Source organism: Danio aesculapii, chromosome 1 (assembly GCF_903798145.1).
Source record: "Danio aesculapii chromosome 1, fDanAes4.1, whole genome shotgun sequence".
Lineage (NCBI taxonomy): Eukaryota > Metazoa > Chordata > Actinopteri > Cypriniformes > Danionidae > Danio > Danio aesculapii.
In genome coordinates, this window is record NC_079435.1 from 55,118,848 (window position 1) to 55,137,111 (window position 18,264).

At 35.8% G+C, this 18,264-nt stretch overlaps 1 protein-coding gene across 1 annotated transcript in view; it reads right to left on the bottom strand.

Moving 5' to 3' along the window:
- Positions 1-18,264, bottom strand: part of hecw2b (HECT, C2 and WW domain containing E3 ubiquitin protein ligase 2b) — a 65,299-nt gene that overhangs the window by 6,890 nt on the left and 40,145 nt on the right. Inside the window, exons 16-26 of the mRNA XM_056463000.1 lie at positions 14,015-14,114; positions 13,673-13,769; positions 13,509-13,592; positions 11,723-11,832; positions 8,500-8,620; positions 8,307-8,420; positions 7,109-7,261; positions 6,747-6,845; positions 6,514-6,643; positions 4,454-4,600; positions 1,336-1,450 (exon numbers count right to left, since the gene is read on the bottom strand). Coding sequence (XP_056318975.1) covers positions 1,336-1,450; positions 4,454-4,600; positions 6,514-6,643; positions 6,747-6,845; positions 7,109-7,261; positions 8,307-8,420; positions 8,500-8,620; positions 11,723-11,832; positions 13,509-13,592; positions 13,673-13,769; positions 14,015-14,114 — 1,270 coding nt within the window. The remainder of the gene's footprint in view (positions 1-1,335; positions 1,451-4,453; positions 4,601-6,513; positions 6,644-6,746; positions 6,846-7,108; positions 7,262-8,306; positions 8,421-8,499; positions 8,621-11,722; positions 11,833-13,508; positions 13,593-13,672; positions 13,770-14,014; positions 14,115-18,264) is intronic.

Sequence of the window (18,264 nt, forward strand, 5' to 3'; positions counted from 1 at the left end):
AAATAACTTACGATAACAGTCCAAAAACTAGTACACCCAAACTTTTATGTTATATAGAAAAATATTAAATACAAATTTAAAAAGCAAAAAAGCCAAAAGGAAAATGGAAACTTTTGTTGAAATTTTGTAGGTTGTAATGTTTTTTGCAATATTTTGCTAGAATTTAATTGTATTATCTTTCAATTTCTAAATATAATTGGTGACTAAACCATTATTTTAATAGATATATGTGTTTAATAAAACTGTTTTGTTTAAATGCACCAAAATACATTGCCTATATTGACTGAGAAATTAATAAAAATATTCATTTTCAAAATGGGCTGTACTCAATTTTGCTGAACACTGTAACATTTTACCTGAAAAATGCTTTAAATGTTTATAGCTATGTGTTAAAATCCTTTATTTATTTAATAATATTAAAATTATGAGGTAAAAAATATTTTTCAAATCTAATTTGTTCTATTTCAGACTCAAAAATTGGGTATTAAGTCTTTAAAACACTATGAATGAGTGAAAACCTCAGCAGGTATTCTGACTCTGATTGGCTGTTGTCAATTCTTGTCTAGATTCCCGCCATTAGTGTTTATATTCAGCTCTAGGTTCACTTTTGGGTCGCTTCAGCCAATAGCAGAACATCAACTAATGGAGAGGCGGGGCTAAAGATAGTAAGGTCTCATCTGATTGGTTAATAGATTGCATTAGAACAACCAATGCATAAAATACACACAGTTGAATTAAAATGATTAGCCCACGTTTTTTTTCTATTTCAAATATTTCCCAAATGATGATTAACAGATCAAGGAATTTTGTCACAGTATTTTCTATAATGTTTTTTTTCTGGAGAAAATCTTATTTGTTTTATTTCAGCTAGAATAAAAGTAGTTTTTAATATTTTAAAAACCATTTTAAGGTCAATATAATAGCCCCCTTAAACAATTATTTTTTATTAGCAACAGAACAAACCATCATTATACAATTACTTGCCTAATCACCCTAACTTTAACCAAATTAACCTAGTTAAGCCTTTAAATGTCACTTTAAGCTGTATAGAAGTCTCTTGAAAAATATCTGATAAAATATTATTTACTGTCATCATGGCAAAGATAAAATAAATCAGTTATTAGAAATGAGTTATTAAAACTATTATTTATAAAAATGTGTTGAAAAAAATCTGCTCTCCGTAAAACAGAAATTGGTGAAAAAATGTACAGGGGGGCTAATAATTCTGACTTCAACTGTATATTGCATGTAGTTTATCGCAATATCAATAATTTTGCCTTATATTGTCCAGCCCTTATTATTACTGCAGTATTGATGAGTGTGAATGTGTTTTACCTCCTCTGTATTCGGTGTTGTTCCTCCAGTCTCCCAGATCAATCTCTGCTGTTCCAGCGATCACCAGCTCCAGCTCTCGTGCATCAAACACAGACACCAGCCGCGCATCTACAACCTGCAGTCAGTTCACACACACACACACACACACACACACACACACACACACACACACACACACACACACACACACACACACACACTGATCAGTCCACACCACATCTGATGTCAATTAATTATTATTTTTAGCATTTATTTGTGTTTGTGTCTTATTTGTTTTATTTCAGCTAGAATAAAAGCAGTTTTTTTTTTTTACCATTTTAAGGTCAAAATGATTAGCCCCTTTAAGTTATTAGCCCCTTTAAGCAGATTGAGTCTCTAATTAATGATTCACTAATTGAATTTATTTGTTCAGAGCGAGTCTGCATTTTATGATTCACTGATTCAAATGATCCAGACAGAGCAAGTCTCTTATTACTGATTCATTGATTCAAACCGTGAAGTGGGTGGTTTAAAATACTGAGGATTGGCATGCTTTTGTGCGACATTTGGAATGTAGCAAAGTAAAAGTCCATCGCTGATTTTGTAATTGCAGTCCATAATAAAGACATAAGGATATTTCTGAAATGAAAGTCATCAATCATACATTAAACCTACAGAGCTGTGTTCATTAATTCATATTCTGTCTCATTTCATTTAAGGTCACTCTAAATAATGCAGGATTTCAAATATAAACTCATTGCTCATTGGCTAACTAGATCTTTTGTCAGTGAAGCTAAATGAAGGTAATATAAATTTTAGAACTATGAGAAAAACATAAGGCTCCTTTTGATTTTCATGATTATTATAGTCATTATAATCATAATCACTATCATAATCATATTATGATTACAGTCACTTAATGACAGGCAAAGACAGTTTGATGAACATCATTAAAAAATAAAAATAAAAATGAGTAACTAGTGTAAATAATATGTGCTTAAGACTGTAAGTCAAGACATATTGTATTTCTGAATTGCTTTTTAATAGTAAACGCAGCTGTAACACTCTTTTTAAAGCACTTTTTAAAAAATATACATTTATTGATATTTTTCAACATTTTAAAATGTACTTTTTATTTTAAAATATCAACAATATTTAATATTTGTTTAAAAAAAGTGTCATAAACACATGATTTTTGAATTACTCGATCAGAAATGCAGTAACACCATATTTAAAAATGGTATTATTATTATTCATTCATTTTCTTTTCGGCTTAGTCCCTTTATTAATCCGGGGTTGCTACAGCGGAATGAACCGCCAACTTATCCAGCACATGTTTTACGCAGCGGATGCATTTCCAGCCGCAACCCATCTCTGGAAAACATCTATACACACTCACTCATACTCATACACTACAGACAATTAAGCCTACTCAATTCACCTGTACCACATGTCTTTGGACTGTGGGGGAAACCGGAGCACCCAGAGGAAATCCACGCGATCGCAGGGAGAACATGCAAACTCCACACAGAAACGCCAACTGACCCAGCCGAGGCTCGAACCAGCGACCTTCTTGCTGATATTATTATTATTGCAATTTAATTTAATCACTTTTCTAATTGAATATATTTTAAAATGTAACTTATTCCTGTGACGCCAAGTAGAAATCCGCATAGAGAGCTGCGAGACCTGACCAGATTTCTTGCAGCGGGGGAATAAATTTCCAAATAAAACGTGGTAGCGGTCGGTAACTCTGGTGTAGCTTGAATAGAATCGGGGGCGGTCTAACAAAGTAGTGCTCCCGAGTCCAGATGTTATTTCCGAAAAGCATATCCGTGATTTCCTCATTCTTATTGAGCACCGGTACAGCCAGTGCTCATGACTGCTACACATAATGAATGCATGGACCAGTGCTTTCTGCACATGCTCTTTTTTTTTGCACAGTCTGTGCATAACAGTCCTCTATGCTGGCTTTACCATGGCAGAGCAAAGTGAATATGCGCTGTCCTTCAGCTTGCATTAGAAAACTATCAGTTTATTGTTAGAAAACCCACATCAGGGAAGTCTGATGTATAGCAGTCTATTTCATGCATCATAGATGCAAATGGTAAAAAAATTACTATTTGCACGATGTGATAATACCTCAAAGTTTTACCTTTTAGCAGTCAAGGGGGTCACACACGGGCACCATGCATTTTAGAACTTTAAACATATATTTCAATCATGGTAAACACACCGGCTGCGGCGGTGTCTGCGGCGCCCATCTACAACTCCGGACACTGTTCATATTTCTGCTGCGCCACAAAGTGCCATCTTTCATTTTAAATAACATTCGAATGTGCGCGTCTGGTGTGCGATACTTCTAACTGTCATGTGGCACACATGAGCGGAGTATCCGGTGTGTGACCAGCTTTAGGAAACTGGAACCTCGTGTTTAAGGTGGCACTCATGTCTCATCACAAAGGGGCAAACAAAGCTGACATTTAGCCTACAATCCTTGCACAACCTACAGTTTTACCTATTATCTCTCTGTTTTGGTAGTACCCAATTTAAACGTGAGATTTTGGAAATCTAAATTTAGCAGGAACAATCGTGTCGGGTAGAAAATTATACTAAAGGGTGAACAAATGCTGAATATACAACGGGAGCAGAATAAAACCTGTGGAATAAAACCTGGCAGGAGCAGGACTAAAAAAACAGTCCCGTGCAGACCTCTAATGCAAAGCTGACTTTTTAGCATCACCACTCATTAATTAATATTCAGTTTTACATGAAAATCTAATTCCAATATGATCGTTAACAACACATTTATTACTATCATCAATGTTGCAAACAGCCTCTGTTTTTGGAACATTTATAAACAGATAATTAGATTTCTTTTGTAAAATGACTTTAATGTCATTTTTGTTTAATGTAATGCAACACTGCTGAAAAAAGTGTTCATTTATTTTCATAAAAAAGTCTTACTGACCTCAAAAAGTTTGTACTGCACTACCAAGACTGCATTTACAACCAAAACTGTACAATGACCCAAATCTATCAAGCAGAAATTCAGTGAAGCAGCATTGTGGGATTCCTCAGGGCAACAGTGAATGGCAGAAGTGGTGAATGTTTTGGAATGTTAATTTGATCTCAGTACCTCATAAAAGCCCCGTACGAGACTCTCGGTCTGCTGGACGACGCCACGCTCAATACGCCACTTCACCATGCGCTCAATGTACTCCTTCTTATTCTTCTCTGACACCGGGATATTTGCACCACCAGGCTTCAGCTCACGCTCTGTGATCTAACACACACACATGCACACACTTCTGTAAGACAACGATGACAGGTTACGTAACAAATAATTGATGACAAGAGGTTGAATGATCACATAATAATAAATACTATTGCAATAATGTGCATTATTTTCTAATAACTCAAAGAAAAGTTTGGTTAATTATTTACACACTTCTGTAAGACAATGATGAAAGGTTAGGTAACAAATAAATGATGACAAGCGGTTGAATTATCACAAAATATAGAACGGTATTACAATAATACACTACAGTGCATCTGGAAAGTATTGATAGCGCTTCACTTTTTCCACATTGTTTTATGTTACAGCCTTATTCCAAAATGGATTCAATTCATTTATTTCCTCAAAATTCTACACACAATACCCCATGATGACAATGTGAAAAAAGAGTTTTGGAAATTGTTGCAAATTTATTAAAAATAAAAAACCTGAAAAATCACATGTACATAAGTATTGACAGCCTTTGCTCAATACTTTGAGCAATACTGTTGATGCACCTTTGGCAGAAATTACAGCTTCAAGTCTTTTTGGATATGATGCCACAAGCTTGGCACACCTGTCTTTGGGAGTTTTTGCCCATTCCTCTTTGTAGTACCTCTCAAGCTCTATCAGGTTGGATGGGAAGTGACGGTGTACAGACATTTTTAGATCTCTCCAGAGATGTTCGATAGGATTTAGGTCTGGGCTCTGGCTGGGCCACTCATGGACATTCACCAAGTTTTTGTGAAGATACTCCATTGATATTTTGGCTGAGTGCTTTGGGTCATTGTCCTGCTGGAAGATGAACCGGCGCCCCAGTCTGAGGTCAAGAACACCCTGAGGCAGGTTTTTATTAAGGATGTCTCTGAACATTGCTGCATTCATCTTTCTATCTTCCAGTTCCTGCTGCTGAAAAACATTCCCACAGCATGATGCTGCCACCACCATGCTTCACTGTAGGGAAGGTATTAGCCTGGTGATGAGCAGTGCCTGGTTTTCTCCAAATGTAAAGCCTGGCATTCACTCCAAAGAGTTCAATTTTAGTCTCATCAGACCAGAGAATTTAGTTTCTTATAGTCTGAGAGTCCTTCTGGGAAATTCCACGCAGGGAGAGGCTTCTGTTTGGCCAGTCTACCATACAGGCCTGATTGGTGGATTGCTGCACAGATGGTTGTCCTTCTGTAAGGTTCTCCTCTCTCCACAAAAGAACGCTGGAGCTCAGACAGAGTGACCATCGAGTTATTGATCACCTCCCTGACTAAGGCCCTTCTCCCCTGATCACTCAGCTTAGATGGCCGGCCAGCTCTAGGAAGAGTCCTGGTGGTTCTAAACATCTTCCACTTACGGATGATGGAGGCCACTATGCTCATTGGAACTTTCAGAACAACAGAAATTTGTCTGTATCCTTCCCCAGCCTTGTGTCTCGAGAAAATCCTGTCTCTGAGGTCTACAGACAATTCCTTTGTCTTCATGCTTGGTTTGTGCTTTGACATGAACTGTTAACCCTGGGACCTTATATAGACAGGTGTATGCCTTTTCAAATCATGTCTAATCAACTGAATTTACCACAGGTAAACTCCAATAAAGCTGCTGAAACATCTCAAGAATGATCAATGGAAACAGAATGTACCTGAGCTCAATATAGAGCTTCACTGCAAAGGCTGTCAATACTTATCTACATGTGATTGTTCAGGGTTTTTATTTTTAATAAATTTGCAACAATTTCAAAAACTCTTTTTTCACATTGTCATTATGGGGTATTGTGTGTAGAATTTTAAGGAAATAAATGAATTTAAATGAATGAATTTTGAAATAAGGCTGTAACATAAAAAAATGTGGAAAAAGCGCTATCAATACTTTCCAGATGCACTGTATGTCCTGTAGTATAAAGAAGCATACACATTTTTAGGTCACACACTGACCTGTCCGAACACCTCCTCATTGACGGTGAAGGTCAGATCCAGCATATCTTCTATGTCATTGTCCTTCATCCACTGAAGACTCTGATGAAACTCCTCATCGAGATACTCCAGATCACTCAGATCACACGGGCTACATGTTAAAACAAACACATACGTACATCAAATAATCTGATGGTGATAAATGTAATCATACAGAACATGTACTGTAGTTCAATTTTGTAGTTCACACTCACATTCGCAATAGGCCTTTGTAGAACGGTCGTGTGAAGAAGGCATCCAGTAGGTATTGATGGATAAGAGCGAGACCCAGAATACGGCCGCTAAAACGAAACCTGACCAAACAAAAACATGTGTACATTATCAAAGCAACACAAGAATAAAAAGATGTTGTATATATAATGAATACAACGTCATGCCAAAATAACACTGGGACATATTACCGCTAGTTTGACTGGAATGGATTCTATCAAATATAGTCTTATAGGTTAATTATGGTACATTTTAAACTAATCTTACTTAAAGTACTTTCTAAATCTTGCTTTTAATATTGGATGTGGTGAAAGTATCAGCAAGGACTTCAGAAATCTGCTCTCACCATTCATGATGATTGTCAACGAAGGCAGACATGGGACTGATCTGAACGGTGTAGGTGTCGTTGGCTGAATACTCAAACAAACCATAATAAGGGTTAAAGAGCTCCCTCGACACCAGAAAGAAAAACTCTCTTGATGGGCCACTGTAGTCCAATCTGAACAGAAGCAAAAACAGAGCAATGTGTTATAATAAAATAAAATAGAAAAATAAAAAATATAGTAAAATAAAATGTAAAAAAAAATGTAATTAAATAAATAAACAAACAAATAATAGATAAAAAAATATATAAAAATAATAATAAAATAAAATAAACAAAACAATATAAAAAGAATAAACTAAAAATAAAAAAACAAAAACAAAAATTAAGAAATAAGAAAAGAAATAAAAAATAAAAATAAACAAAACAAAACAAAAATATAAAAAAATTAAATAAACAATTAAATAAAATAATAATAAAAAAATAATAAAACAAATGAAAAAATAACAAAAGAAATTAAAAGAAAATAATAATAATAATAATAATAATAATAATAATAATAATAATAATAATAATTATAACAATGAAATAAATAAAAACAAAATAATAAAATAAAAAATAATGATCAAAATAATAAGTATTAAAAGAAAAGAAAAAAAATTAACAAAACAAACTCAAACAAAATAAAACAAAAGAAAATTATAAAAGAAAAGAAAAAATAACTAAATAAAATAATAATAATGAAATAAATAAAAAAAACTAATAAAAATAATAAAAGAAAAGAAAAATAAGAAAAGAAAAGAAAAATAATAAAAGAAGAGAAAATAATAATAATAATAATAAAATAAAGTTAAATAAAAAAATTATAATATAATAAATTTTAATTAAATAAAATTAAGCAAAAAGTACAAAATTAGTACAAATTAAATGTAAACAGTAAACAACAACTGATCATAACAAATTACAATATTGGGTTTAAACATATGCTTTGTTAAATTATACTTAAAACTGAAAGTAAAAATAGGCGAGTGTGTTCAAAACAAAGCAAAAAAACTAAATAGTTTTAAATAAAATATGAAGTAAAAATAAATTGTAATAGAAATAATTACTTACATTAAAATAATAAATTTAAACATTAAACAAAATGTAATTAAAAAACAAAAACAAATGTCAAATAGTTTTTAGAAGTCTGGTTATTTTTTAAATCTATGGTAACACTGACCCCTCTTCTCCAACAAAGCTGACGTAGAGTTTGCTTCTCTGGAGATCTTTGCGAGAGTAGCACATGATCTGATTGAAGGCGTCCTCCAGTAGATGATCTCTGCGGATTATCAGCCTAAAACAAACACAGGTCATTGTGAGTGTGAATGTGTTTTCATGCATTATAAAGCTCAGCGTACGACACAGATGCTTACTTGACTTTGCCAGGACCCTGTCCATAGCCTTTAGTCTCAAGCTTGCGATAGAAATTTCGAAGTTTGGCTTCAAAGTCTCGTTTGTAGGGCGCAGGGGCTCGAGCGTTGGCTCTCTGTGTACCTGAGAGGAGAAGATCAGACTTACAAAACAATATGGCTTAAAAAAATAAAAAATAAACAGCATCTTATAATCTAACATGTATAATCCAGACTCTTTACACAGGATTTATTTTATATCAACTGAGTCAGATCATTTATGGATAAAATAAATGAAACTTAACTGAGGTCTCCAACATGACATCTAATGAGATATCTAACTCTAACCCTAACTTCAAAATAATATAATTTTCACAGGATTTAAAATCAATCAATCAATCAATCAATTATTTTATGGAATGCATTTACTTAAATTTTTAATTCTCTGTTATAAATCAATCAATTCAACCGCACAACCAACCAACCAACCAATCAATTAATCAATTAATCACTCAACCAACCAACCACCAAACCAGTCAATCAATCGCTCACTCAACCAACCAGTCAATCAACCAACCAACCAACCAACCAATCAATTAGTCAATCAATAAATTACTTAACCAACCAACCAACCAACCAGTCAATCAATCACTCAACCAACCAACCAACCAATCAATCACTCACTCAACCAACCAACCAACCAACCAATCACTTACTCAACCAACCAACCAACCAACCAACCATCCATCCAATCAACCAACCAACCAACAATTCAATGAATCAGTCCATCAACTAACCAAACCAATCAACCATTCAATCAACCAACCAATTAGTCAATCACTCACTCAACCAACCAACCAACCAGTCAATCACTCGCTCACCCAACCAACCAACCAGTCAATTACTCGCTCACCCAACCAACCAACCAACCAGTCAATCAATCGCTCACCCAACCAACCAACCAGTCAATCACTCGCTCACCCAACCAACCAACCAGTCAATCACTCGCTCACCCAACCAACCAACCAGTCAATCACTCACTCACCCAACCAACCAACCAACCAACCAGTCAATCAATCACTCAACTAACCAACCAACCAACCAACCAACCGATCACTCACTCACTCAACCAACCAACCAACCAACCAACCATTCAATCAATCAGCTAACCAAGCCAACCAACCAACCAGTCAATCAACCAACCAACCAACCAACCAACCAACCAGTCCATCAGTCAATCAACCAACCAACCAACCAACCAACCATTCAACCAACCAGTCAATCAATCAACCAACCAACCAACCAACCCATCAGTCAATCAACCAACCAACCAACCAACCCACCAATCAACCAACTAGTCCACCAGTCAATTAACCAACCAACCAATCAACCCATCAGTCAATCAACCAACCATTCAATCAATCAGTCAACCAACCAACCAACCAACCAACCCATCAGTCAACCAACCAACCAACCAACCAACCAATCAACCAACTAGTCCACCAGTCAATTAACCAACCAACCAACCAACCAACCAACCAACCCATCAGTCAATCAACCAACCATTCAATCAATAAGTCAACCAACTAACCAACCAGTCCATCAACCAATCAATCAATCAATCAACCAACCAATCAACCAGTCCATCAGTCAATCAACCAACCATTCAATCAATCAGTCAACCAACCAACCAACCAACCCATCAGTCAACCAACCAACCAACCAACCAACCAACCAACCAACTAGTCCACCAGTCAATTAACCAACCAACCAACCAACCAACCAACCCATCAGTCAATCAACCAACCATTCAGTCAATAAGTCAACCAACTAACCAACCAGTCCATCAACCAATCAATCAATCAACCAACCAACCAATCAACCAGTCCATCAGTCAATCAACCAACCAACCAGTCAATCAACTAACCAGCCAACCAATCAACCAACCATTCAACCAACCAGTCCATCAGTCAACCAACCAACCAACCAACCAACCAACCCAGTCAATTAACCAACCAACCATTCAATCAATCAACCAACCAACCCATTAGTCAACCAACCAACCAACCAACCAACCAACCAACCAACCAACCAACCAATCAATCACCAAACCAACCAACCAACCAACTAGTCAATCAACCAACCAACCAACTAGTCAATTAATCAATCAATCAATCAATCAATCAATCAATCAATCAATCAATCAATCAACCAGCCAGCCAGCCAGCCAGCCAGCCAACCAATAAATTAGTCAGTCAATCAATCAACCAACCAGTCAATCAGTCAATCAACCAACAAACCATTCAATCAATCAATCAAGCAACCAACCATTCATTCATTCAAACAATCAATCAATCAATCAATCAATCAATCAATCAATCATATGGCATGAATTTACTTAAATGATTGTTTTTAATAAATTGCTATCAATCAGACCATTTAAACAAAGAAAAAAAACAAGATCTGCATTATATCGAATGAGATATAAAATTTTCACCTTTAAGTTAAAAAAGCCAAGTTTTTATTTCAAATAAATAAAAGTTTAAAGTAAATAACTGAATAACTAAGCAAGTAAATGTATGACTGAATTAATTATTTAATGAATAATACTAAAAATAACAATAATAAAAAAGTAACTGCCTGTATTTTCCAATTTGACCAAAGAAAGTGGCTGCAGAATTTGCTGAAGCAGCGGACAGAGTAATCCCAGCGGTGACTAAAGTCAGATCATGGTGAATTAGACAAGGATTCCCCCTGGCAGAGAAACGTTCGCCACACTCCAAACAGACTTGTGGAAATCACAGTGTCAGTATAACGGCTAAAATCCAGCCTGCAGGGATCAGCCAAAAAACCCTGGAGTCCAGCTACATGTCAAATCCCAGACAGCGGATTTGATGCTTAGGGGGTCAAACTGAAAAATACCCAGGAAATTGACAGCTGAATGCCAAGCTCCACAACTAAAGCAAAGCAATGCTGTGGAAGCATGTGTTTTAAAAAGGATCTCATTTTGTCCAAATCTAGTAATTTCAACATTTAAAAAAAATAAAATTATAATAATTGGGAAGGGGGGGTCTATAATCTTTACAACATTGATTCAGATCTCTTACATTTACTAACAGCAGCATTACACACACCATGTTTAAAAAGCCTAATAGGAGCACTCATGCAATATTATGTAGGATATTGAGTTTCTTAATAAATGTTTCTGGAGTGTATTGTTTAGTAGGTATAATGGAGATGAACAGACCTGGAGAGTTTTGAGGAGAGGAGACTGGAGACCCTCGCGGTGACTGGCAGTAGCTGGGGTGCAGTAAGGCATGAGGTGGCACATACGACATCACTTCCTCTTCAAACAAACTACAGCAAGAACAGGAAGCAATTTACATGAATACAAAACACACTGACATGAGTAGTCTGTCCAAAAATGAAAATATTAGAGCTGTTGATTTAATGCGTAAATATAATTATGAAATTCAAACAGTCGCTCTGCTCTAGACCGGTGAAAGTCATTTTTTTACATTTCATACAGACGATTGGTGATGAACATACTGCAGGACAACAACTCACTGCGTAATGGAGACTATAGAATACAGAAAACTACCACAAACATTCAAGATATTGCGGTAAAAAATTGTTAAATTTAAAAAATAGGGTAAAAATGTATCAGTAATAATCTCATAATATGAAACTAGACGGACGCTAGAGGCCATCATCTTTAGTCTCCTTGTTAGAGCAACTGACCCCCACGCACAGAATCGCTGGTTCGATCCTAACTCAGCGTGGGTTGGGTGCAGTAGGACCTGTGGGTTACACGTGGGGGCTCGTCCGGGATGGGAGAAAGGTTTATGGTAATGAGTGTAACAAACACCAGCTAGCAAAGTGCTATGCAGGTAAACCTTACTTCTCTGACCTCTAAAGGTGCTCTAGCGACAGATGCTAGAGGCCATGGTCTTTAGCCTCCATGTTAGAGCAACCTAATCCCATGCACAGAATCGCCGGTTTGATTCCAGCTCAGCGAGGGTTGGGTGTAGTAGGACCTGTGGGTTACACGTGGGGGCTCGTCCGGGATGGGAGTAAGGTTTAGGGTGATGTGTGTAACAGATGTCAACTAGCAAAGTGCTATGTAGGTAAACCTCACTCCTCTGACCTCTATAGGTGGTCTAGCGACAGACGCTAGAGGCCATGGTCTTTAGCCTCTGTGTTAGAAAAACCGACTCCCATGCACCGAATCGCTGGTTTAATCCCAGCTCAGTGTGGGTTGGGTGCAGTAGGACCGGTGGGTTACACGTGGGGGCTCGTCCGGAATGGGAGTGAGGTTTAGGGGTGAGTGAAACAGGCGCCAGCTAGCGAAGTGCTATGCAGGCAAACCTCACTCCTCTGACCTCTAAAGGTTGACTAGCAACAGACACTAGAGCACCTTTAGAGGTCGAAGGAGTGAGGTTTACCTGCATAGCACTTCGCTAGCTGGCGTCTGTCATACTAATATGATTAGTATCATATTATATGTTTAATATCATGCAAGTGTTATTTTTGCTTTGAATAGTGAGTGCATTAAGAGCCGATCTGATTTTTATAAACATTGTCCATTAATGAGAAGTTATTATTCAAGTATATATAAGTCACAATATATTTTTGCTTAGTTGTGCCAATAAAAAAGTATATATATATATATATATATATATATATATATATATATATATATATATATATATATATATATATATATATATATATATATATATATATATATATATATATATATACACACACTATGTATATTTATACATGTTTATATATATATATACATATATTTATACATGTTTATATATCTATACATATATATATACATATATATACATATATATATATATATATATACATATATATATACATATATATATATATATATATATATATATATATATATATATATATATATATATATATATATATATATATATATATATATATATATATATATATATAATGTATTATATCATATTATCTTCCATTTTACAGTGTCGATTCAGTACCTGAGCAAAATCACTAGGTCTGCATCGCTGGAGAGACGAGCCAATCCTGACGCTCCTTCATTGCGAATGAACTGCACCTTCTCCCTGCAGATCAGAACCAGAAAAGTCATCCTTTTCATAATCGACAGGCTCAAGATTGAGCTTTATTTTGTAATGTTTCTCACCTGAGTGAGTGATTCCTAATGAGCTCAGGCTGCCTCTCCTGAAGGATATCAAATATGTTCGGCTGCCGCAGAAATGCCACTATTTTTTCATTATAGGCTGAAAAGAGCGAAACAAAACTTTCAACACTCTTTTGGCTCCACATTTTGACAGACTAATTAGCCCTCTTTATTAATTAAATAATTAGTTTAAAAATACGACTTTCTCTAGAAGAAAAAACATTATAGGAAATACTGTGAAAATTTCCCCTCTCTGTTAAAAATAGGAAATATTTGAAAAATAATACAAATTTCACAGGAAGGCTAATAGATTTATTTACAGAAGCTCAGCTGTAAACAACTCACCAACAGGAACTAAGTCTTGACACTGGTTGCGATTGGCTGTTAAGGTGTTGGAGGGGCGTGGCAGTACAGCGGGTCCAGCATGCCGAGGGTCATCGCCCACCTGCAGAACAAACAACACAAGAAGAGACCTCAGATGTTTTTCACTCATGTACCTTCACATAGAAGAATATCCTAGTTTTGGGTCATGTTACTTCCTCATTAATGGGCCGTTATGTTATTTAGTCATGTGCCATGTCAATAGGGTATATGCGGAAGTATGCTAAAGGACTTTTAATTAGTCAGAAACCTGGGTTAAGCGCTTCCAGTGAACTGTAAGCCATTACAAAATCTGCACGTTTAAGGTCTGTTTTCATTAAAAATCAGCAATCTCCACTGGCTGAGTGATATACGATATGAAGTGGGTCTCAGATTGTAAAAGAAGCACTGCATTAAATTAAATTTTTCGCTGCCATGTCTTTAAAACATGAACATTTATTTTACCCCAGTATATTCAATGGAGCTTCTGCGCTAGCCTGCTGATTCTGACGGGCGGATGCGAGTAAACAGCTTTTTGTCTTGTTTTAGGCTTGAGCAACTAAATGAATGCCAAAGTCTACTTAACTGATTGTATTTTAATTACATTACAGCATCGATGCTGTAAAAGGAACTGTAAAAAATAAAAATAAAAATAAAAAAAAATCACATTAACCGTTCACTGGAAGTTTATCAGTATGGGAAGAAACACTAGCACCGCACATACACTATCATCTTATCACATCAACTAAATTTATTTATTCATTGATTTCCTCTCTGATTTATCAAGGGTCGCCACAGTGTAATGAACCGCCAACTATCCAGCATATGTTTTACGCAGTGGATGGCCTTCCAGCTGCAACCCAGTACTGGGAAACACCCATACTCTAAGGCCAATTTAATTTGTTCAATTCACCTATAGTGCATGTCTTTGGACTGTGGGGGAAACCGGAGCACCTGGAGGAAACCCACGCCAACACCGGGCGAAAATACAAACTCCAACTGGTCCAGCCAGGACTCAAAACAGTGATCTTCTTGCTGTAAGGCAACAGTGCTAACCACTAAGCCACTGTGCCACCCCCATCCAAATTTATTTCATATATAATTATAATACTTATATAATTCAAATTATATCATTGGAAACTTTCATTAGGTTATATATTAACAATCATTCAAACATTTTTGCCTGTCCACTTAACTGTCAGACACCATGTTTTGTTAACACTTTTTACCCGTGTTTGTGGTTCTACTCAAACTTACATCCAACATGCAATGTATTGTGGGCAATATTAGCAGTTAAAGTATTCACGGACCCTTGAATATCTTTGTACCTTTGGAATAATTCTATTTTTAAATACAATTTAGGATGTACAGTATCAATTGCTTTCATCAGCAGACATACACTGTTAGACTTTGCCGCAATTTTACAGCTATTTACTGCAAAAAAACGGCCAGTAAAATACCACATACATGTTTTACAGTTCACTACTGTAAAATGCACTGCATTGTGGGTAATTTCAAAAACTTTTACAGTAACTTACTGCATATTGGGAATTTGCAGTATTCTACTGTAATCACAGTAAACAAGGACTGCGACTGTAGTTGCAGAGAAAAAGGATACAGGTAATGAAAACATTTAGTCACTTGTTTGGAATTTTATTAGTTTCAATAGTACAAACCAAAAATTAAGATTTTGCACTTCTAGTGTAAAAAGTAACCGAATTACAGTAAAAGTACTGTGAATGGTCATACTGTAAAATTAAAATGTGGTAAAAGGCATTTTACCATAAAAACAAGTTAATTTGCTACTGTAAAACACATTCACAGGTAAGTTACTGCAAAAGGGCAGTTGCGGTAACTTGCTGGCAACAATGCTGCCAGTAAGTTACTGCAAAAATACAATAAAATGTTTAACAGTGTAAGCTTAAATTAATATATATAGAAATTGTATGTTTGTAAACAAATTAAATAGAATTTAAAGTTTGTCTGTGAATTCCCACATGCTGTGGAGGGATACAGACAGAACTCTTTTGATTTATTGATTTTCTATTACAGTTCTGCATAAATGCATCTGTAAACAATATAATAATTTTATTCATCACTAAGACATTACAGTACTCTACATCAGTGTTTCCCAACCCTGTTCCTGAAGGCACACCAACAGTCCACATTTTCAACCTCTCCCTAATCAAACACACCTGAATCATCTTATCATAACATCAGAAGAGACTCCAACACCTGAAGTTAAAGGGTCAGATAACGAAGATATCCAAAATATGTACTGTTGGTGTGCCTCCAGGAACAGGGTTGGGAAACACTGCTCTACATAATGCAATCAATAAATTCAAATACTAGTTCTAAAGGGATGTTTTCTAATTATTTATACACTTATGCCATCCAGCTGTTGAAAAACTGCAAAAATCACACTCTTTTGATTAAAACTGAATCACAACAGTACTGAAATTTAGCTGAAAAATGTAGCCACTTGTTTGGAATTTCTAATACTAAAAATAAAGACTTTGTATTTCTATTGTAAAATGTAACTAATTTACAGTAAAAGCACTGTAAAAATGTTAATATTGTAAAGTTAAAATTTTACCACAAAGAAGTTGCGGTAAGGCTATTTTACTGTAAAAGTCCTGCTACTGTAAAACATACTCTTGGCTCAATATTAGCACAACTGTGATTATAACTGAATCACATCAGTGCTGAAATTTAGCTGTAACACACTACTACACATGTGATATTCTGTATACTGTATATAGACAATACATATATTACCTCCTCATTAATTCACACATCAGCATTCTCTACTAATTGAGAAGGCTAATACTTAATTGATAAGACTTGATTTACTTTTGCATAATTCATCAGATATTAGCTCCCTAGTGAGTGTACTTTAAAGATGAAAGCTTCATTAAGAGCCTCTGACTGCAGATCTGACAGCTCTTTTGCTAAAGCGGAGCGGACTGTAAAACTTTCGCTGGCCTTTTCTTCCCCTTTGGTGTTTCTACGAGCACAGGGACATTTTTAATTAAGTGAGCTCATTTGCATTTTTATGTTACGAAGACACAGAGGATTTAAAGATCAGTGGAAGAATATTTACACACAATATGCTTACATGCATCCACATATGGCCCGCTGACAAGTGCACTCGTACAGGGGATTGTGGGTGGACTGATGTGGAAATGACAGAAGTGCATGCTGGGACACAGCACTACCAAAGTCATCCGCATATTTACGAGGCCTGAGAGGTCGATCCGTTCTCCGTTCTCAACGGGACACAAGATTGCATTCCCTAATGAGAAACCTGCTGAGAATATTTCATGGGGAAAGATTTATATAGGGCCACAGCTAAAAATATTCTCATTATAATATCCTGGGGGCGGCACGGTGGCTCAGTGGTTAGCACTGTCGCCTCGCAGCAAGAAGGTTGCTGGTTCGAGTCCCGGCTGGGCCAGTTGGCATTTCTGTGTGGAGTTTGCATGTTCTCCCCGTGTTGGCGTGGTTCTCCTCCTGGTGTTTTGGTTTCCCCCATAGTCCAAAGACATGCACTATAGATGAACTGGATGAACTAAATTGGCCATGTTGCATGAGTGTGTGTGAATGTATAGGTGTTTCCCAGTACTGGGTTGTGGCTGGCAGGGCATCCGCTGCCTAAAACATATGCTGGAATAATATCCTGATAGGGTTCCACAGTTTCTTTTGGGTTAAGGCGCACCTGAAATTGAAATTAAAGGCACAGTGTGCAATTTTAGCCACTAGAGGGCATGTATTCACAACAAACAAAAGCATAATTTGATTACACCGTGATTGTGGTGTAATCTTGGGAGTTGTAATCTTCCAATTATTTAAAACTTATTATCATGATAGTATGAATCAAAGTAAAGAGTGTAGCTATTGCTGAATGAAAAGTTAAAGTACCAGCGTTTTATTATGCCACAGTCCACCACTTCTGGTTCTTCTGCTCATGATCAAGTGGAGATAAAAGCAGTGCTGTTTTATCACATTAAAAACGCTTTATAGTTCTGCTAGAAATCAGTTTATAGACAGTTTTGGCTAAGTGACTCAAAAAAAGCAATGGATTAATACTTTAAAATTATAACTTGATTACATTACTAATTACTTCATGTAACAAGAAATCAGATTACTAATTACAATACTTTTAAGTTACTTTGAAAGTATATCAAGCTTAAAAAATATGCTAATGTAATTAATGTAATATGGACAGGAAAATA